General features: G+C 34.9%; 2 protein-coding genes across 2 annotated transcripts; both read right to left on the bottom strand.

The window, feature by feature from the left end:
- Positions 1-7,716: 7,716 nt before the first annotated feature.
- Positions 7,717-9,195, bottom strand: LOC113300357. Its single transcript, XM_026549581.1, has 2 exons — positions 8,230-9,195; positions 7,717-7,945 (listed from the first exon to the last, which is right to left on the bottom strand). Exon 1 carries the CDS (start codon positions 9,131-9,133, stop codon positions 8,339-8,341), a length of 795 nt encoding a protein of 264 aa, XP_026405366.1. The 5' UTR covers positions 9,134-9,195; the 3' UTR covers positions 7,717-7,945; positions 8,230-8,338.
- Positions 9,196-9,569: 374 nt separating this feature from the next.
- On the bottom strand, positions 9,570-21,452 carry LOC113300358. The gene is made up of 2 exons (XM_026549582.1): positions 21,260-21,452; positions 9,570-10,554 (listed from the first exon to the last, which is right to left on the bottom strand). Exons 1-2 carry the CDS (start codon positions 21,390-21,392, stop codon positions 9,929-9,931), a joined length of 759 nt encoding a protein of 252 aa, XP_026405367.1. The 5' UTR covers positions 21,393-21,452; the 3' UTR covers positions 9,570-9,928.
- Positions 21,453-22,427: the final 975 nt, after the last annotated feature.

The raw sequence follows: 22,427 nt of genomic DNA, 5'->3' as shown, positions 1-22,427 counted from the left end.
GAGAGAATTAAGGTTTGACAAGGCAGCTGAAGGTGGATCTGATAATGAGTTTGCTGGATGGAATTGATGGGTGTTTGAGCCAGGTTGAGATTCCAATCAATTTGGGGATTTCTAAACCCAGATCTGAAATGGGTTTGTCTTAGAGATACAACAGCGAAGGAAACAGATTTATGGGGGTTTTAGTGAGTTATGTAGCCGTCATGGCTTCGTTTCTTTCTTCTCTGAATTTGAGATTTGGTTTCGTTTCTTCAGATGTAGGATTTTTGATTTGCTTCATACTGAAACTGATTCCTTTGTTAAATCACTGGTTAAACAAATCTTGAGTGAGGGTTTTTTTCCCTGAGGGAGGTGCAACTTGAGTTAGGGTTTTTTTTTTGTGAGGGAGGGGAAGATGAGAGACGAGAGAAAAGTGAATGAATGAAGATAAGTGAGAGAAAAAAATTTGTTTTATCTAAAAGAACTTGAACGGATAAGATGTGGTAGGATGGGGTCATACGGATTATGAAAATATTTGGACGGTATAAATTTAAGTTAAGAGTGTCATACGGATCAAGGAAAGTGTGTTTTTTTTGTGCTTTATCTTTGTGTTAATACGAACTCATGTTTTCGGTTTAATTATCAACCTTCGACATGAAAAAAAATCCAAAAAAAATATTAATAAATTTAGGACATTGTTATCGACATTCTGATATAAAAAAATCCAAAAAATGTATAAGAGTGAATGGGGAAATGAAAAATGAATTCGATAATTGGTGTGTTTCTTTGTGCTTTCTCTTTGTGTTTTTGTGCTTTCTCTTTGTGCTTCCGGTTTGAATTTCGACTAGTCGCATAGGTCATGAAGTAATTTTTACAAGTCATACAGGTCATGAAGTATCTTTAGTTTCACACTGGTAAACTCAGGTTATAAGATTACTAGATCTGGACCACGAAATTCAGGATGGTTCTGACTTCAAACTTAGCTGGATACATCATCAAAATCGATAAATATGAAGCTCAGTGTTGATTCGAACTTCAAATGTGGTATAACAACATACAAACTATGAGCCAAGAAGCTACGGGAGGGTTCTGACTTCAAACTTAGCATGATACATCATCGAAATCGATAAATATGAAGCTCAGTGTTGATTCGAACTTCAAATGTGGTATAACGACATACAAATTATGAACTTAGAAGCTTCGGGTGGGATCTGAATTCAAACTTAGCATGATACATCATTGAAATCGATAAATATGAAGCTCAGTGTTGATTTGAACTTCAAATGTGATATAACGGCATACAAACTGTGAACCAAGAAGCTTCGGGAGGGTTCTGACTTCAAACTTAGCAGGATACATCATTGAAATCGATAAATATGAAGCTCAGTGTCAATTCGAACATCAAATATGGTATAACGGCATACAATCTCTGAACCATGAAGCTCCGGGAGGGTTTTAACTCCAAACTTGGCAGGATACATCATTGAAATCCATAAATATGAAGCTCAATGCCGATTCGAACTTCAAATGTGGTATAACACCATACAAACTCTGAACCAAGAATCTTTGGGAGGGTTCTGACTTTCAACTTAGTATGATACATCATTGAAATCGATAAATTAATATGAAGCTTAGTGCCGATTCGAACTTCAAATGTGGTATAAACCCATGCAAACTATGAACCAAAAAGCTCTGAGAGGGTTCTGACTTCAAACTGAGCAGGATACATCATTGAAATTGATAAATATGAAGCTTAGTATCGATTCGAACTTCAAATGTGGTATAACGCCGTACGAACTATGAACCAAGAAGCTCTTGGAGGGTTCTGACTTCAAACTGAGCATGATACATCATCGGAATGGATAAATATGAAGCTTAGTATCGATTCGATCTTCAAACGTGGTATAACGCCATACAAACTATGAACCAAGAAGCTCTTGGAGGGTTCTAACTTCAAACTGAGCATGATACATCACCGAAATCGATAAATATGAAGCTCAGTGTCAATTCGAACTTCAAATGTGGTATAAATCCATATAAACTATGAACCAAGAAGCTCTGGGAGGGTTCAGACTTCAAACTTGGTAAAAACGATGAATTCATCCACACCAAATCCGAAATCCAAAGTCATTTCTAGTAGCAAGTACCGAGTCGACTAGAGAATATCTCCTAAGAGTTGAACATAGGTTTTACCCGTTATACACACCATCCTGTCGAATATTTTCAGATGCACTCAAACTATTTTCTATGATATGTTTGGAATTTGATTAACTCTCTAAGACACTTGTAAGACATATTTGATCACAATCACTTGTGATTGAAGCCCGAGTCCCCATAAATAAATCATAAATTTAAAAAATTCTAACATCAGAAAATAAACACTCACTCAAAGATGCATTTTTAACCTACAACGAACTAAAGATTTCCTTGGATAAGAATAAAGATCAAATTTTCGATACTGAACTTATAAGGAACAAGACTATGACATTAGATAGAAATTGAACAGTCGTTTAAATATGTAAATATGAACTAGACGTGATTCGAACACGCATCTTCCGACGTGGAGTCGGACGTGCTACCATTGCAGCACTAGTTCTGCTTATATTCTGGATGTGGGTTTCAACATTTCTCAGGATTTTAAACAAAGTTATACAGATAGAGGTTGCAGAAAGTTGATAAAGGGAGCAATACTTGTAGACATACAGTGTTATTCCAAACTGAGACAAAGACCAATAATTGTAGACATACCTGTGAAGATGTATTTTTGACTTACAACGAAATAAATATTGCTCTGGAAAATAATATATACCAGATTTTTAAAATCGAACTGAGGATTATCCTGGTGAATATTAAAGATAAGTTTCCATAATCGAACTTACAACAAACAAGATTTCGACATAAGTTGCACATATATAAATTGATAAGTAAATTACGGATCAACTAGGACGACTTTTTAGAAGGATATATCATAGAAATTCGCAAAGGTGGAGCTAATTTGTCATTTCTAGCTTCAAATATGGTTCAAGGCATACAAACACATGTCAAATTGAGTTTTCCATGTCTAGACTAAATATTAGCTTTTGGATAACAAGGTCAATCTAATTTCTCATAGGGAGTCTATAATAAAAACGGGATTGAGGAAACAGAGGTTAGTAAACAAAATCAGTAATTTCGAATCATTAATCGATTTCTTAGACAAGAATCAAATTTTGTTAATCAGAGATCAGTCAAGGCATATTTTGGTCCACACTCCACACAAAATCGGTAAATATCTAGTCACTATAATCAATTTTCAATCCAAATAGTAGGTTTCAGATAACAAGATTTCAGATACCAGGTATGCGTACCTAAATCATTTGTTCGTGAATTAGCCTTTTATGCTATGCAAACCCGATATGCATATTCGAGTAGTTAATCAGTTTCTGAGACTTGAATCTGATGTTATTATAAACTTCGAATATTCTGTTAGATAACAAAACAAGTGAAAGGACGTTCTCAGATTGAGATTGACTTGTCTAGACCAACTAGTTGGTTATAAAAAGAAATCATGATAATATGCAGGGTTCAGACTTCCTACCTTCACTTAGTCACAGTAGAACACAGTCTCATGAAAAGTAGTATAATCCAATTCTAGGATTTGGTTAATCACTCCATACCACTTTGATAGGTGAGCTTCAGGAGATTTATCACACTTGTTCCTCCTAAACGTGGTGTATGCCTCTATGCAAACACCACTATCTTGAGTACTATCATGGTCTTCTTCATAAGATCTAGGAGAAAACATAAAACCATTTACGCGAATGTGACAAGTCAAAACATAAAACCACTATCTTGAGTATCATGGTCCTCTACGCAAATGTGACAAGTCAACCAAACTTTAGCTATACAAAATAACATTACACCCATTACCATCACTTATAATTTGGCAGATTCACTAAAATAGAAACCCAAAACGAATTAATGTTTTATACACCCACGTTTGTAGTTAAGTGAAGGACTCTGTTTTTTGATGTTTCTAAAAATTCCTGACCTGGAGATAGAATAGAGAGCTCCTCTGTTTTCTCTACTATATACAGGCTGTTTGTTTCCATCCAACCTCTCTTTTCTGAAAAATCAAAATTAACCACATTAGCATCTCATCTGGCGTGAAAGAAAGAAGTAAAGTCTACGATAGCTAATGGCATCTTTAGATATAGATTTATACAAACAATGTTTCTATATAGCTAATTAAGCATAAGATGTAAACGAGTATTGAATTTTTAATTCTGGTTTTAAAAGTTTGAACATAAAAATCCAGCCCTCTTTGTGGACAATTTTGACAAAAGCCTTATTCGCCTGTTTATGAAATGCAGGTTCCCTTCTTTTTTTTCCTAATTCACAAATTTTATTAATGGATAGCCAAAAGATCGAAAAGAAGACAGCTTAAAAAAGCAAGCTACTGACAAACAAATATATCAAAAGCAATTACTTCCCTATAACTATTATGTTTAAGCATATCTAGTCAGTTCTAATGGTTTCCAATGATACAAGTAAATGCTGTGAGGCAGCCTAGTATAACAGCACTAAGAAAACCATAACCAAACACATAACGACCTATCCATACTCAGAAAAAAAGGGATAAACAATGAAAAATGAATAACACAACTGATGCGTTTCTTAGAAGTAAAGTGATAGAATAATGCAATTAAACAGAATTGACACCAAAATGATTATGCCCCTGCATCAACCACATAATGGGGCCTGACAGATAATGAAACACACAATTTTATCATCCTAGATAGTGCGCAAATCAAAAAATTACCTGATCTACGTAGCCAAGTCAAACTAATAAAATAGTGGCAACAAGCTAACATTTGCTGCATTATTGAACTAATGTACAATACAACCTGCACGTAAATTTAGTCAATGGAACTCAGAATGCTAAACTGATCAGAAATTTATAGCTATCTTGATAAGCACGCAAATGCGATATAATTGTACCCATATTTACACTAGCTAGGACTCGTTAATTGGCTAAGAATATCAATTTAGTGCTTTCGCAGAAAGTACGAGCGAATCCGATCATCGGAAGAATAAATGGTGAAATGAAAGCTAACCGGAAAGTGCGACTAAAATCACCAGCAATGCAGTTCATTGTTGCAAGGAATGAGAAGGCCAGCCATATCCCTTTGGTAGTACCACTCACGGCCAGTGAATGCAGGAAGTTGTTCACTAAATTTCTCGTTAGTGGCATTTGCAAATGTCAAGCATGTGAAGCTTCATTTTGGGTTAAAGAATAAAGTGGGACGTGGCTACTTATTCACCACATTCCTTTGTGGTAGTTTTCAACCAAGGGAGTATTCTTTTCTTTGCCAAAACAGAAAGAAATTCTCCATTTCTTCACAGCAAGGTGGTGGCTTGTATTAGATCTCATACGAACAGCTGCCAATACCGATTTCTCAACGGTGGTTTGGTTTAGGAAATACACATGGCATCGAACTGAAGTTGCAGGCAGTAATGGGTTGATTGACTGTAGAGTGGCTGTTTTGAAGTCGATTGAAATGAGGGTTTGATTGCAGGAAATGGTGGAGTTTATAATCTCAAGCTGGTTGCATTCTGCATTGGTTTGATTTGCGTGCTTATCATATCTCGATAAATATATGATAAACTGAACTGCAAATGTTCCGACAGCATTGGGCACATACGTTGGACGAACACTAACACAAGCAATAACTCATGTCAACACTACACTTGAAGTAATGACACACATGAAGTAAGAATTGCAGTATAAAAAAAAATGCAAGTCCTTAAACTAAGTATGTACACCTGCTCACTGACAAGAAGCAGATGCATGTGCAAACACAAAACTCTGATGTGAAATAATTGAGCCTAGAATGAGCTTCGAAAGTCAAAAGAGCGTGAAATATAAAAAAATTTGGCCAAAAACGTTTAGTGTCGCGAGATTTTAAAATTTGAAACACACCATAATGATTAGCGCAGGGCACAATGAAAGATGAATGGGGTTGTGGATGTATATCGAAATTGAGCTTCAACACATAATTACATGAGATAAGGTGTTGGATTTCTGGTATATTTCCTCAATGAAAGACCAATAAGCTAGTACTTCCATTTAAACACTAATTGGTCACTCTTAATTTATCTCATTTTTATTTTCAGGTTTCATATCAAAAGCCTACCAAAACCTCGGAAGAAATCACAACTCAACTCTGTCATGTAGCTTAAGCTAAACACTCTAAGTCTAGGAATTCTCACTAAAGTTAACTCTACCTTTGCAGGCGTTGAGCATTCCACAAATTTACCATATGTTCAATCAATCGGTTAAAGAAAGCAAACATATTTTGGCAACATCATGCATTTAGGTTAGTTAATGTAAATCCAATTTCTAAACACAGTGTTGTAATAATCCAGACAACACCCAATTCACATAGCATGAAATCTGAGAGACTCAGTATTAGACAATCTTAAAGCAACAAAAAAAAGAAAGAAACCCAACCTGTAATTGATCAAGTTTAGCAAAATTAGACGATTTGGGAAATCAAAATTAAACGCCTAATTCCATGATTGCCTGAGATTCAATCCTCTAATTCCTTCAATTATCGTTGTTAGACGATTTGGGAGATCAAAATTAAATGCCTTTGTTGGTGAAGATAATGGAGTTCTGTCGGAAACCTTTAAGATAATATTTGGTCCTTGAAGATATCGAGTTGGGAAGTAGTTAAGTTGTTGCGGTTCCCATATCATTTTGGTTCCAGGATATAAGTTGTTCTCAGGTTCTAGAACTGAAATTGGTTCCAAACAAAAGATTTATAAAATCCTATAGTTTTATTTTACATTTTCTAAATTTTAAAATAAATCAATGTGTTAGCTATGTAAAATTGTGTTATTACTAAAAATGACAAAGAGTTATAAAGATGGGGTGGATTTTGGTATATACTGATTTTGGGTAGGAATATTAGTAATAGTGATTTAGTGTAAAATGTGTTAGGTATGTATAACTAATGATCTCACACTTTCAATAGTTATTTAGTTTTTATTAATTAATTCCAAATTATGGTAACTATTTCTTAATTTGCTAACCTTCTATATTTATAATGGATCATTTGAGTTACCAAAAAAAATTAGTTAGGAATCATATTGTTACAAAAACCCAAATTTGGTGTAGTGTTGGTTTCTTACTATATAGTCGTTCATAGGGAGATATACCACCTATGACAGCAGTAGAAACTCGATTAATAGTGTATACAGCACTGAAAACAGATTCACCCCAAAAATTAGAGGGAACAGAGGAAGAGAGAAGTTGTGTCCTGGTTGTTTCTATGATATGGCGATGTTTACGTTCTGCGACACCATTCTGTTCTGGTGTCTCAGTGCAAGATAATTGAAGTAGAGTACCCTCATATTTTAAAAAATCTTTGAAAGGAGTGGATATGTATTCACCTCCCTGATCTACTCGAAATATTTTGATGGATTTTACGAATTGGGTTTTGATCATGTTGGAAAACTCAGTGTAAATCCTTAAGAAATCTGATCTGGATTTAAAAAGATACACCCATGTATAACGAGTGTAATCATCAATGAAAATAACATAATATAAAGCTCCCCCTTTTGAAGCAATAGGAGACTTTCCCCAAACATCAAAATGAATGAGATCAAAAGGTGCAGAAGAAAAGGTAGTACTGTTATTAAATGGAAGAGCTGGTTGTTTAACCATCTTACAACCAATACAGTAAGGCTCTTTGTCTAAAGGAACAAAACCTAGCAACCCTTTACTAATCATATAGGAGAGACGACAAAAAGAGACATGACCAAGCTTAGAGTGCTAAGAAATAAACGGAGAAACTGTGGGCGGTAAAGTAGAAGCTAGAGCAGCAACAAGTTTATTGTTGAATTGAGGAATAACAAGAGACTCCAGGAGGTAAAGATGACCAGCTCTACGTCCTATCCCAATAAGCCTCTCTGTTTTGGGATCCTGTATAACACAACCATGAGATGAAAAGAACGTATTAAAATCCTGGTTACATAATTGACCAATTGAAATAAGATTCATCTTAATTTTGGGAACAAGAAGGACATCTTCTATGTGTATCTTGTTTGAAATTTTAACCTGCCCAATATAAGTAGCAATGATTCCTGTTCCATCTGCTGTATGAATCTTAGGAGTAACAATAGGTTTTATTGTCTCAAATAAATTTGAGTTATATGTCATATGGTTTGATGCTACTGAATTAAGAAACCATTCAGTCGAAAAATTACCTGAAGGGACTGAAAATGCAGTTGCTGCTGTAGGATTGTTACCAATTGCAAGAGCTTGTTTCAGCTTCTCTTGAATGTCTGCCAAGTTTGTTGTAGTTGCAAAGTTATTTTATGTAGAGTTTGATGAGTCATGTTCTTGATCTAGAGATGGTGCAGCAGTAACATGACCTGGAGAGTAATATGATGGAGCAGTAGTGCCAAATCTTCTCTTGTTTCTCATATTTCTTGAAGATGGAGAAGTGCAGTTTCCTACAATGTGTCCAAATTCCTTGGAGTAGTTGCATTGTGGTGTGCCTGGTGAAGGTGTTGAATTTGGCATTGTTAATCTTTGAGAGTTGCCTTGGGAATTACTGATATTCACATGTGATGGACAATTTTTTACTAGATGTCCATAATTCTTACAGTTGTGACACTGTACTTGGGAAAGATCACGATAAGTTGAGGCTGAAAAGTTTCTCTGTGAACTAAAGCTTGGATTAGAGCTTGGACGAGAAGATACTGCAAGAACTGCCGGAATATCTGGTTTGATTCTTTTGCGCGTCTCTTCAGTAATAAGTTCAGACAAGGCACTTTCTACAGTTGTCATTGGATTTCTATGAAGGATAGAAGCTCTCACAGATTCAAACTTATCCCTTAAAGCCATTAAGAGTTGAATAAGCCGTGATTCTTCTCTGTATTTCTGCCACAATTCTACATCAACTGTCCATTTAGGCTCCATAAGTGCTAGTTGATTCCATACAATTGACATTTCGGAGTGAAAATCAGATATTGTTTGCTCCGGTTGTTGTTCCAAGGCTCGAATATCTTGTTCAAGCTTGTATCTTTGTGCAAAATCGACTTGTGTGTATCTCTTAGCCAGAAAATCCCATGCTTCTTTGGCTTCTTCAAAACCAGTAAGTTGCATAATTATGGATGCAATAACAGTGTTACTTATCCAAGTGATGATCTTGTGATTGTTGATTTCCCAGGTTTCAGAAGGATCTGTTTCTGCAACATCTTTGTCTTTACCACTAGTGCTAACTACAGGCTTTTTTCTTTGCCATCAATATATTTCCACATGCTTTTTCCCTTTAAAAAACTTGTCATGAGAAAAGTCCAATGATTATAGCTGGATCCATCGAACTTCACAGTGATGGGTTGGGAATCTTCACGCGACATGATAATAGGGTTTGGGTTTTAAACAGGAGATTAGGATAAGATACATTTCTTGTTTCTTAATCACGATACTGATTCTGGTTCTTTTTGATTAGCAACGGAAGTGGATCATTGAATCTTACCTAGCTCTGATACCATGACAAAATTTGTCATGGCATAGAGATCTAATCAAAGGGTTTCTGTATATTGCAAGATAAAGAAGGAATACAGACTCGATACACTTATAAAGGATTACAGACGAAAAATAAGGTAACAGAATAAAACGCAGTAACTACAGGATAACTATATAATATATGCAAGATATGGGATATCGTAACATGCAAGATACAATATATTTAAACATAAACTACGTTTGAGTTGGGCGTACATATTATTATCACCTGGTATGGGGGGAGATTTAATGTGTGTCTGGTGTCGGGGGAAGTTATAAAGTACGCTCAAATCACACCCACAAATAATGTGGAATTAATTCGATATTTATGGTTTGGCCGAAATTTGATACCAATAAGATTTGTTCGAAGTTAATTCGTCTTGGGTCCTAGAGTTAACACCATAAAAAATCTAATGAGCCGAGATAGTTTGACACGCAGCATCCACCGGAGGGATGCTTCGTTATCATCACCTTAGCAGCTTCGGTGTTTCCATACCTAGCAGCAGTATGAAGTGCTGTGAAACCAGTATCACTTGTTTGGTACTCAAGTACTTTATTTGTCATTAGATCCACAATTCTGTGGACAATCTCCTTCTCTCTCTCTCTCTCTGTTGTCATTTGTTTCTCCCCTTTAGGCGGTTTGCTCATTACGTTAGGCTTAACGGCGAGATGCAATAGAGTAGATGAGTCAGACTGGATCCGCTGGTAAATCGCTTGAACATTCTCCTCCTCAACATTATCGTTCTCCTCAACATTTTTATTTCTGGTCGATTTATTCTCATCCTTTTTGGTCCCGACCAATTGATCATTCTCTTCAAGCTCTTTTCTTACCATCTTCTCGTACTCCTCATCCTCTATTTTTTGTTTCCATGCCTTCTCCTCAGCATTAACAAATTTCAACACTTTTTCCCAATCATTATTCCGTACATTCTTAAGTAATACGTTAACGTTATTCGCCGCGGGTGGATTTTGGGGAGCCAAGGTGACCTCTGCCGGTTTATTTTCGACCTCGCTACTGCCTAAAACATGTAGCTCAAACAAGAAAAACTCTTAGGAGAGACTGTCTTAGGATTAGTTGTGTGAGAATGCTCCTAGAGCTTTTGTCGGTTTTTTCTTTTCTATTCTGAATCATTAAATTTATTTGAATGTAGAATAAAAATTTGAGTTTATTATTGTCTTAGGATTAAATTTACAAGTCTTATTATTAAAAAAAAAGGTAAGACTAACAAATAATACCTTGTCTTTTTTCATTTGTCCTATATTCTATTTTGGTATGCCATTTTTTATTTGTTCGTTCTGTTCGTGTTTTTTCCTTAAAAAATTAAATATACCTTTTATTTTCTATAATCATAAAATCATTTTTAATATAAACTTAATCCACCAAGCCTCCTTGGCCTTAATGATGCAAAGTCTAGTTACTTACCATAAAGAAACGCTTCAAAAAAAAAGTAATGGGTTCAAGGTTTGGTATTTAGATTTAATTTAAAATATAAACTTAGACTTAATCCAAAATCTTAAATAGTATCATTATATATAAGGAAAAAATATTTATTCAATATCTTTCTTTTTCAATAAAACTATTTATGGACATATGTAAAATCCCTAATAAAGCTTCCATCTATTAATTTTGAATAAAACTATTCAATATCTTTCTTTACATATAATAAAATCAATATACTGTATTTTGTTTTTATTTTCTCAAAACATTTCCTAAAATAATAGCACTACCCAATTTATATTTTTTTATATAAAAGGGTTCGAGCCCAGCTTATTGTTTCAGATTCAAATAAGTTTCATTATTTTCTGGTCGTTGATGATGATTTATATTAATTTTTAAATCTCAAAGATTATAGTAATAACATAACATTAAACAGGATTAGTCATGACTTTCGTACAATTCCCTTAATATTTTGACTTTGTCAATTAGGATGGTTATTGACTTTGTCAAATAATGGTGAGTTTGTTTGCAGAATTCATAGTTTACAGGAATTTATAATCACATGGGATTACAAATTCTGGAATTCATGTAAATTCATTTTGTGTTTGGTAACTCAATTAAAATTCCTAGGATTTATAGAGTTTTCTTATATTAAAGTCTTTGTACCGTTTGGCATCACCCTCAAATCTTAAAATTGCATATATATATATGGGATTTAGAGTTAAAAGAAAGTGGATCCATAAATCCCTTGATAAGTTTCCCAGCAAATCTTAGGGGGGAGGGGTCGGACTTCATATGGAGGATTTGCTGGAAAACTAAATCCCGTAGGAAACATGATTCCAAGGATTCGGGCAACCAAACATACAAAGGGAAATGTAATTCTACCAAATCCCCTAGACTCATAAATTCCTCCTTTAAAATTCTACATCCAAACTCACCATAAGACAGTTAATAAAAGACTGAAGGAATATTGATTTTAGGATTTATATAATCAATAATTTTCTTTTAATTGATTCATATATTCAATCCGATTTTCTAGATCACCTAAAGTCTCCTAGATACAAAGACTAGCTCTAATAATATATCAAGTTAGAGAGAGGATCTACTAACACCCTTTATTCTTACAATATCGTTGTCATTTTTTCAGTAAAACTATGACGATTGCGAATATGAGGATTTATTATCCTTACAAATCTCTACATTCTTGAAAAGAAACAAGCACAAACACTAAGATCTTTTCTAGTGGTAAATGCGGATGTTTCATATGTGACATCACTTCTAAAATATCCTTCGTATATAAAATCCTAAATATTAGGAAAAATAAATTTATCCCCAAGCCATAAAGTTTTCTATTATTTTTTTTACATAATTGTAGGCATATAATTGGTTAAAATCCTTTCCATTTTTATTTTTCAATGATTTTATTAATAAAAGGTGTAACTAGGATGGGAAGACATCCTGAATGTCTAAAACTAGAGGTTCACCTAGAGGATGCATGTCTAACTTTTTTTTGCCACATCATCTTCACATCAATATGGTTGGAGATGATTTTTTTAAATATTGTTGTGGATTATGACTTTTTTCTTCACACACATTCCATTGGAGAGGGTCTAACATTTCCTCCCTCTGTTTCAAAAAGACTGTCCTCTACTCCATTTTCGTCAGTTTCAAATTATGTGCAGCTTCTGATTATAGTCATATATTTCCAATAAACTCTCTGATATACCCTTAATTTCTTTAATCATAAATTTACTTTCAAGGGGATCAAATTTGAAACATTAAAAAAAATTAAAAAATATACCATTCATTTTTTAAAGAAAAAATATATATTTGACTCCAAAAATTATATTTCTTAAGCGTTTAAACCCATAAATATATAGCCTCCAAATATTAATTTCCCTAATAACAAATTTATTAAAATAGAATAGGTATGTAACTAAGAGTACATGGTCAAGTAAAATGTTTTAGTCTCTTTAATATTTTGACAAAGTCAAAACACACATTCTTTTTTTTTTAAACAGAGGGAGACGCATACTTTTAAAATTTTAGTTTCATATTCATCATTTTTAGGTTTTATTAATGATAACCCAAAAAATTAATTTAAAATAAAGAACCAAAGAAGTCTATACATTTTATTAACGATTAAACTTACATTCTCCTTCTGAGAAACGGGCGACTGAATCGGGTCTTGTGAGTCACCTTTTTTTTCTTTCTTCTTTTCCCGGTATTCATGTTCAATAACTGCAAGAAATCATCAGGGAGTGGAATACAAGGTACTAAAATAGATCCAGGAGGAATTCCAACTTATCGAAATTACGATGAATGATGATGTTGTGATGACTAGCGAGACGGATGCTTTAAAAAGAGGCAGTGGAAAGAACGATTTACGTCATGGCGAAGGAAGAGAAGATGAAAAATCTGGGGGATTGAAATCGTGCTGCGAATCGGAAAGAAACAAATTGGGAAGATTGCTTTGCGAGTTGGGGTCTTAATGATATTGAAGATGACCTTATAAATCACCAACCAGATGAAGAATTGGCGGGCAACGAGAGCCCAGAAGGGAAGGAAGATATTCCGGTTATCAAAATAGATAATCAAACCAGAAGAAGAATAATCCAGCCATGGAAAAACTGCTTAATCGGTAAGGTGGTGGTAAGACTGTTGGTTACAAATATATATCGATTAAAACTCATGAATTGTGGAATCCCTCTGGTAAGATTGATATCCTAGATTTAGGAAGTTATTTTTTCTTGTTTAAATTTGAACATCCTGATGATTTCAAGCATGCTTTACTTGAAGGACCTTGGTTTGTTAATGGTCACCATTTAGCTATGATGAGATGGTCTGCTGATTTTAAACCATCAGTGTCAAGTATCAATAGAACAGTTGTTTGGGTGAGGCTGCCAGAATTGCCTCTTGAATACTATGATGAAAAAGTCCTTTCTGATGTTGCTAGTAAGTTAGGAAAACTTATTAAGATTGACAAGACTACTGAATTAGTGTTACGGGGCAGATTTGCTCGTCTGTGCATTGAAGTTGATACAAATGTTGCACTTAAATCTCTTGTTAAGATATGTGCTATTAGACAACAAGTAGAGTATGAAGGAATTAGTCTAATTTGTTTCAATTGTGGTAGAATTAATCACAAGAAAGATAATTGCCCAAAGTTACAAAGTACTAATGCTACTAATATTGGTTCCCAGTCTGCTGTTGAAGCTGCAGTTCAGGTGGAAAAAAGTGATGGCTGCGGACCCTGGATGCTTGTCTCAAATAGAAAGCAGAAATCAAGAGTGAAGGACGGAAGGAATGGTGTTAATCATAAACTGATGAATGCTGGGACACAAGGACAGGGCAGTATGGAAGGTGCCGATGGGCAATGGAAAATTGTTAATAGAAATGTGAAAGGATCTGCTAACATGAAGAGTCAGAATATGGCAGTTCAGGATGGCAAGGATATGAGGACTAATCTGGCAAGGAATACCAAAGGTTGTGGCAAGGATAGTTATGATAATTCAAGGCAGAATGACAGTTTCAAATTATTAAGGAGGAATAATGGTAATGCATTTTCAGTTTTAGAAAATGAGAGCTTAAATTTAGGAGAATTAAATGTGAATGATGGTGGAAATATTGTAACTCCCATGAGTATAGATAATGGTCTTGCAAATTATTGATGAAAATGGTGCCAACATTAGGGCTAAGAATGTAGCCTATAAAGGGAAGAGCAAAGTTCAGGTCACTCATACAAACATTGAAGATGAGCAACCAAAGAGAGCCTCTGAATTTATTTTCTCAAGCATCAAGAAACATGTTGGTAGAGGAGTGGATGGTGGAAGATCTAATGGTGAGAAGAGCTCAAGAAGAATTGTTAGCAATGCAAAACAGTTTAATCGAGCTGATAATGGATCAAGAAACAAGGACGGACCAGATGTTTCAACTAATGGAGGAAGTAAACCAGCTTCAGAGACAACTCTTATCAGTTCTGCCTCAGCTGGTTCATGCTCCAGAGCAAGTGAATTTGAGCGGAATGGTGGCTCACATTCAAAAGACTTTGATCCCAATCAAGTTTTCTCCTTCCAAATGGACACACGAGGACCGAATCGAGTTTCTAGAGGAAGGGAGAACAGATCCAGAGTGCGTTTCAAAGATGTGGCTAGAGGCAACAGTTCTAGAAGCAGTATTCCAACCACTAGTGGAGACACCAGCAATCATAAAAAGCTCAAAAGGACTGTTGCAGTTCGAGATGATGCTCATTGCGAGATGAGATTTGGAACAGGGAATCAACAGGGTCTTCAAGACACGATTCAGTCCAATGGTGGCGATGAGTCAAGATATGAAGCAGATGGAAAGTGCGATTCTGGCCGATAAATCTATTGGAGGTAACTGCCCTTTTTCTTTGCTGTCTGAGTTTGATATGAAGATCTTAACCTGGAACTGCAGAGGCCTGGATAGGCCTTCTTTTAAGAGAGTTATGAAGCAACTTATCAAAAAACACAAACCGAGTATTGTTGCTTTACTTGAAACTAGAACTATTGTTGAACATGCAACTGAGTTAGTAGGGAAACTTGGTTTCAACAGTTATATCATTGTGGATCCTTGTGGTTTTTCGGGGGCAATGTGTATTCTGTGGAATGAAGAGGAAGTTGAGATTAAAGCTACTTCAAACTCTAGATGGGCTGTGCATGCTGTGGTAACCACCAAACTTCAGAAGCCGTGGATTCTCTCTTCTATTCATGCAAGTACTAACAAGGTGAATAGGAAAAGAGTCTGGGATGAAATGGCTGGAATAGCAGAAATTCAAAATGCTGATTGGATGGTCATGGGTGATCTGAATATTATTGCGAGTGTGAATAAGAAGGTAGGTGGCAGAATACCTAAGGCTAGCAAGATGGAGGAATTGAAGAATGTTATCAATCAGTGTGGGATCATAGATCTTGGAGCTCATGGACCAAGATGGACTTGGAACAACAAGAGAACTGGAATGGCTAACATTAAGGAGAGGTTGGACAGGGTTCTTGCTAATCCTCAGTGGTGCAGTCGCTTTCCGAATGCCCAGGTAATTCATCTTTCTTATTTTGACTCTGACCATAGGGCAATTTTGATTGATCTTGAACCTAAAAGAGTTTTTAAGAAAATACCTTATAGGCTAGAAGCTATTTGGACTGAGGACCAAAGGTTCAATGATGTTGTTAAGAAAGCCTGGCAATCTGATTTACCTGGTATTTCACAACAATTTTTTTTCAATTCAGTTGATAATTTTCAAATGGACTCAAGAAAGTGGAATAAGAATGTTTTTGGAAACCTGAATGTTAATATCGAAAATGCTTTGCAGGAATTGAATCAGGCGCAATGCAATTTTGATAGTAATCCAACTGATGATAACAAGGCCCATATGACAAATTGTTTGTGTGTCTATCTGAATTTTCTCAGGATGGAGAAAATTTTTTAGAAGCAAAAGTTTAGAGTTAACTGGTTAATTGAAGGAGATCTTAATACCAAGTTTTTTCATTCTTCTACTCTGGTTAGGAGAAGTAGAAACTCTTTAGTTAGGATCAAAGATAATAAGAGTAGTTGGTTAGATGATATGAAACAAATTGAAAACCATGTTGTTGAGCATTTTTCTAGTCTTTTTTCGGACACCGAGAATGAATGTGATAATGAATCAATTAGAAAGCTTTTTCCTGCTGTGATTTCTGTCAATGAGAATTCTAATTTAACTTGTCGGGTGTCTAATAAAGAAATTAGGAATGCTATGAATCATCTTGGCTCTCATAAATCCCCTGGTCCAGATGGGTTACAGGGGTTTTTCTTTTCCAAGTATTGGGAACATGTTGGACCTTGTGTGGTTAAGTTTATTAAGGATTTCTTCATCAATGGACAGATGGACCATAGACGGAATAAGGCGTACATTTCCCTGATCCCCAAGAAAGTTTGCCCTAACACCATTAAAGAGTATAGGCCAATCAGTTTGTGTAATTTTGTTATGAAAATTATCACTAAGATCACTGCTAATAGATTGAGACCTTTGTTGGAGAATATAATTTCCCCTAATCAACATGCTTTTGTGTCGGGTAGGTCTATTTTCGATTGTATTGTTATATGCAATGAAATCATACACTCCTTTAAACTTAAAAAAGGTGAAAAAGGGTGGATGGCATTAAAACTAGACTTCGATAAGGCTTACCATAGGGTTAATTGGCATTTTCTCTTCAAGATTTTGGAGTGTCTTGGGTTTGAAAATAAGTTTATTCAATGTTCAGAAATGTATGAACACAGTTTCCTTTCAGGTACTCAGTAATGGTGCTCCAAGCAAGAGTTTTATTCCATCTAACGGTTTAAGACAGAGGGACCCTTTGTCCCCCTTTTTGTTCATTATCTGCCTTGAAGCAATGTAGAGGATGATTAATCAAGGTTTGAGAGAATGCTTGCAATCTAAGGAAATTTCTTGATGATTTTTGCAGATGGTCCGGACAGCATATAAGTGATGCTAGGTCTACCTTGCTCACTTCTGCAAACTTGGGTAGAAGTTTCTCTAGAGGTATGGCCGCAGCTCTAAAGGTACAGACTACTAATGATCCTGGTAAGTACCTTGGCATCCCTCTTCAGTGGGGAAGAATCAATATTAGTACTTTAAATGATCTTGTTGAAAAACTAGCTAAGAGGCTGCAAAGGTGGAAAAGTAAAACTTTGAATATGGCTGGAAGAACAACTCTAGTTAGAGCTGTGTTAGATCATGTCTCTAATCATGTGATGAATATGCTTAAACTCCCACAAGGATTACTTAGTAGATTGAATAAATATAAAAGGAATTTTTTGTGGGGGGGTGATAGAGAAAATAGAAGTTTGCATATACTGAAGTGGGAAAAAGTTAGTAGACCATTAGAGTATGGAGGGTTGGGGGTGAGAGATCTTGAGCTTAACAACTTAGCCTTACTCTCAAAAATGGCTTGGAGAGTTTTTGAAAACTCTGAGTCTGATGTTTCGAAACTCTTAAAAGCTAAGTATCACTCTGATAGTTATTTTTGGGTTTGTGAGGCTAAGAAGAGAAGTTCTGTTAGTTGGAGAAGCATTTTAAAAGGAAGAGGTGTGATTAAAGACTGCATTAGGTGGAATATAAGTGATGGTGCTTCTGTTAACTTATGGAATGATCCTTGGTTGTATGATTTTCCTATGTCTGCTATTGCTAATAATGAAAACAATTTATCTCTTCCTAATTTGAAGGTTAAAGATATTATAGACCCACAATCTATAAGCTGGAATTTAAATGCGATTGATGGTTTAATTAATGCTCATGTTGCAGATGATATTAAGGCTATACCTGTTGCAGGTAATGGTGGTCAAGCAGATCAGCTTGTATGGTCAAGAAGCAAATGTGGTAGTGTTACTGTAAAAGACGCGTACAATTTTCTTATTTCCAAGCAGATGACAACCCTGCCCCAAATTAGGATCGGAGATATCTGTGGAAATTAAAATGTCCACACAAAATTAAAACTTTTTTGTGGCTTTTCTGTCACAACAGACTTAGTCTTAATGAGTCTTTATACAGGAAACATATTAGTGATCACCCTGGATGTATGCTTTGTAATGGAGATTTTGAAACTCATTACCATCTCTTTTATTGCTGCAGTGCTGTTGGGCCGCCGTGGAGAAAAATTCAGAACTGGAAAGGGTTTACCCCCACTGCTAATGAGTTATCTCCAACAACCTTGAAGAGTTGGTGCAAGTTTGATGGCAGGATAGGAGGAATTGAATGGCAACATATTATCCCCTTTGTTTTATGGTCCATTTGGAGGGGAAGAAATGAATGGGTCTTTAAGAAGGTGGTGTTCCAGCCGACAAGAATTCTTGCATATAGTTGTTGAAGTGCCAGTTCCTTGGGTTTTCCCAAGAGGTGGTTGTTACAAACTTAACTGTGATGGTGCATCCAACAATATGGGCATGGCTGGAATTGGTGGCATCATCCGTGGAGATCAAGGGGGTTTTCAGGCATGTTTCGCTAACCATATTTTCAAGAATGACAACAACATGTCCGAAGTGTGGGCGATTAGCGGAGGAAATTGGAGTCAAGAATTTGGAAGTGGAGAGTGACTCAACATATGCAATCCAGTTATACAATGAGGAAGTCCATATTCCGTGGAGTTTTCGATATCTTATTGAAGATATCAAGATTCTCAAGACGAAGTTTGAAAGTATCTCCTTTCAACAAAGATATAGGGAAGCAAATTCTGTTACGGATTACCTAGCCAAAGGAGGAGCTGCCAAGGAAATGGAAGGAATTTGGTTTTCACAACCACCTGATGCGATCAGGCATCTGGTTAGTGATGACTTAGCTGGTAGAGCTGAAGTCAGAGGTGTGAGAGTAGTTTGCTAGTTGTTGTGGTCAATGGCCAGTGTAGCAAAAAAAAAAAAAAAAAAAACTTGCATTCTCCTTATTTAAAATCTAAATAAATCCTAACTTTTGTTTTAATCACACTTCAAATTCATTACTATAATATTAATATTGTCCTTTTCGTACTCCAAGACCAATTATAATCCCTAAAAAATTATGAATTCTTAATTTTATATAAAAAGATATTCTATTTTCTCAAGTACAATTTCATTAAAATAGGTAGGCTGTATATTCTAATTCTTCCATTCAAAAGTTTCCACAAAAACATCAAATTCTTCTATTCAAAAGTTTCCACAAAAACATCAATTGAGACGGAATTAAAAAAAGTGTTGATTCTTTTCCTAAAAGTCCATTAACATAATCCATAACAAAAAAAATCTCTAAGATGGTTTTTTTCTCAATCATGATTACACCAAAATTGATAGAGGGTATTGATAATTTTCTAAAAATTAATTATGTTATATTTGCATGATTTTAAATATAAAAATTAGATAATTTACACATATATATATATATATATATATATATATATATATATATTCTTTTTAATGAAATATAGTACAATTTTATGGGATATGTGTAAAGATTATAAATATTTATTTGGTTAGGTTAAGCTTTTATTTTAAATGAGTTACGGTTAATAACAATACGGGCTACATTTAAGAGAAGCTAAAAAAGTTGGCATCCGATATATGAGATGGTGCAAAAAAAGGCGTGAATAAGTCCACTTGGAAAAGAACTGTCCCGCCTTTTAATTGGTAAATTAAAGTTTATAAGCAACGGAAAATGGATTGTTTGTCCAAATATTTTTAAATCACGGTTTAAATGGACGAGTAAAAATTAGTTTGGCTGAAATGACCAAAAAAAAATAATAATAAGGATGAAACTGGTTTCATCCTACCTTAAATTTAAAAAATAGCAAGGATGAAACTGGATACATCCTGTGTAAATTAAAAATAAGAAAAAATATTTGAAAATGGGCACGAAGAAACTGGTTACATCCTTCCTATTTTTACATTTTTGTCCATTTAAACAGTACCAAAATCTAACTGTTCATTTCACCCATAAATTGTTGATTTAATCTTTTTAACCAATTTTGTGTATAAGCAAATAAACACTTTTAAAGGCCTTTTGATTGTGTTAAATTTTATTTTTCTTTTTAAAAGTATGTAATATTAAGGGAACTTTTAAAATAACAATTTTTTATTTTTTATACAAACAAAACAGTAGTTCAACAACAAAACGAAAATGGTATTTTAACACTTGGTTTATGTGAGCGCAATTTATTTATAAATAAGTTATTTGTATAGTGTTACTGTATAAAAAATATGAACATACAACATAAAAGCCATACAAACACCGCAGCAAAATCGTAATATGGGACCCTATTTTTTTCAAAGGACAAGGTCCACCATCAATGTGTACATACAGTTTTGGAGTGGTTCAAGGGGACGGTCTGTCGAGAACCACTCTTCACCGAATTACCGGATGTTTGACTTTCAACCATTTGCAATTAAGTTCTACTAGTTCAACAAAATAGAATGCTACTCCTAGCTTAGGTCTTAGCCAAAGTTGATCAATAACTTCGCAGATGATATTTTAAAATATAAATATACCTCGCAGCTGATCAAATTCCTTGGATATGCTTCGAAAAGAAATAAAAGAAAATTCCTTAGTTGCAAAAATAAAAATAAAAAAGATCCTTGAATATTCAACCTTCATGTATTGAGTTTTGTGAGAGTCAACAAGTCTTCAACATTATTTGGTATGAATCTATCCGAAGTTTCACAAATGGGAGTATCCGACAAATTTTGTTTCTTTTTACCCTCAAAATCTATGTTGCATATACATGTATCTTGTACATATGGTGAACTATATAATTAATTAGTTAATATTGTACCTTGCTGTTCAACAACTTTAGCGGTAATAGCAGTAAGCATCCCTTCGAGCCTACTTAGAGAGGATGCCATTTCTTTCAGAGAGGATGCCATTTCTTTCAGAGAGGATACAATTTCTTTCTGAGAGGATACCATTTCTTTCAGCAGACATGGTGGTAGAAGAATTTTAGAGAGAGAGAGAGAGAGAGAATCAGTTGTGCTAACTAAGGGTGTCTAATATAATTGCTATGCAAGAAATGTTTAAATACTCTTCGTCGGTTGTTTCGTAGGAGTAAGTTTGTAACAGATACTAATTAACAATCTGTTTCACATGCATGTACCGAGTCATTTATGGATAACATCAGAAAACTTGATTACTCCATCAAGTAATTGTTAACCTAGAGAAAGCTAAACTAACTCAATCAAACCTAATTAGCCGATTATATTATATTAAACTTTCCTTTTTTTAAAGTAAACTCAAGTTCATCAACTTGTATGTTTTTTTCTCAAGCAACTTGTATAGTTGGTAGTTTATTATAGTGGAATCGACGACCGCAATGAGAGTCCACCATATTAGTTGATGGCTTACAGTTAAACTACCTACTACTCCAAGGCCGGCCTAGGGCGGCAGCCGGGAGGGCATTAAATTTATATTTTAGTTAATATAACCTAGGTGATGATCCAGTGCAATACAGCAAAGTAAGACATTTATTGTTTCTTATCTTAAGACATGTTGGCCTCTTGTACGAGCGGTCATGTTAAACCTGCTACAACAGCTAAAGTGACGTGTATTTTGGACGTGCATAGCTAGGTGAAAAAGACTGCTACTTGTTTAACATGTATCTAATCCTGCAATTTTTCCCTTTATGTTATGTTTTCTTTTTTTCTTTTTTTTTACTCAGCAAAAGATATATATTGATGAAAAAGCTTACGAAGAGTAAGCAGGGAACAACCCAAAAGACAGAAGAATAACAAGCTCAACCTCTCCTTACACCTAGAAACTTAAGGTACAAAAAGAAAAAAAGGGACCAACCCAAAAAAAGAGGAAGAACAAGCTCAACCTCCCTACAACCGGAAACTTAAGTTACAATAAGAAAAGATCCCAGTTAGCTAGGACTTGAACAAGAGAAACACCTTTCATGGAGTCAAAGTTTTTACACCAGAAGAAAGACTGAGTTTTAATGTCTTCTA

Source organism: Papaver somniferum, chromosome 7, assembly GCF_003573695.1.
Source record: "Papaver somniferum cultivar HN1 chromosome 7, ASM357369v1, whole genome shotgun sequence".
NCBI lineage: Eukaryota > Viridiplantae > Streptophyta > Magnoliopsida > Ranunculales > Papaveraceae > Papaver > Papaver somniferum.
Note: the sequence above shows the minus strand (reverse complement) of the source record. Positions and strands in the feature narration are given on the sequence as shown.

Coding starts and splice junctions, on each gene's coding strand:
- LOC113300357 (XM_026549581.1), bottom strand. CDS start 9,133: ATGCAACTTACTGGTTTTGAAGAAGCCAAAGAAGCATGGGATTTTCTG.
- LOC113300358 (XM_026549582.1), bottom strand. CDS start 21,392: ATGGTATCCTCTCAGAAAGAAATTGTATCCTCTCTGAAAGAAATGGCA. Junction 10,555..21,259: donor TAAAGTTGTTGAACAGCAAG/GTACAATATTAA, acceptor TACATGTTTTAG/GCAGTAGCGAGGTCGAAAAT.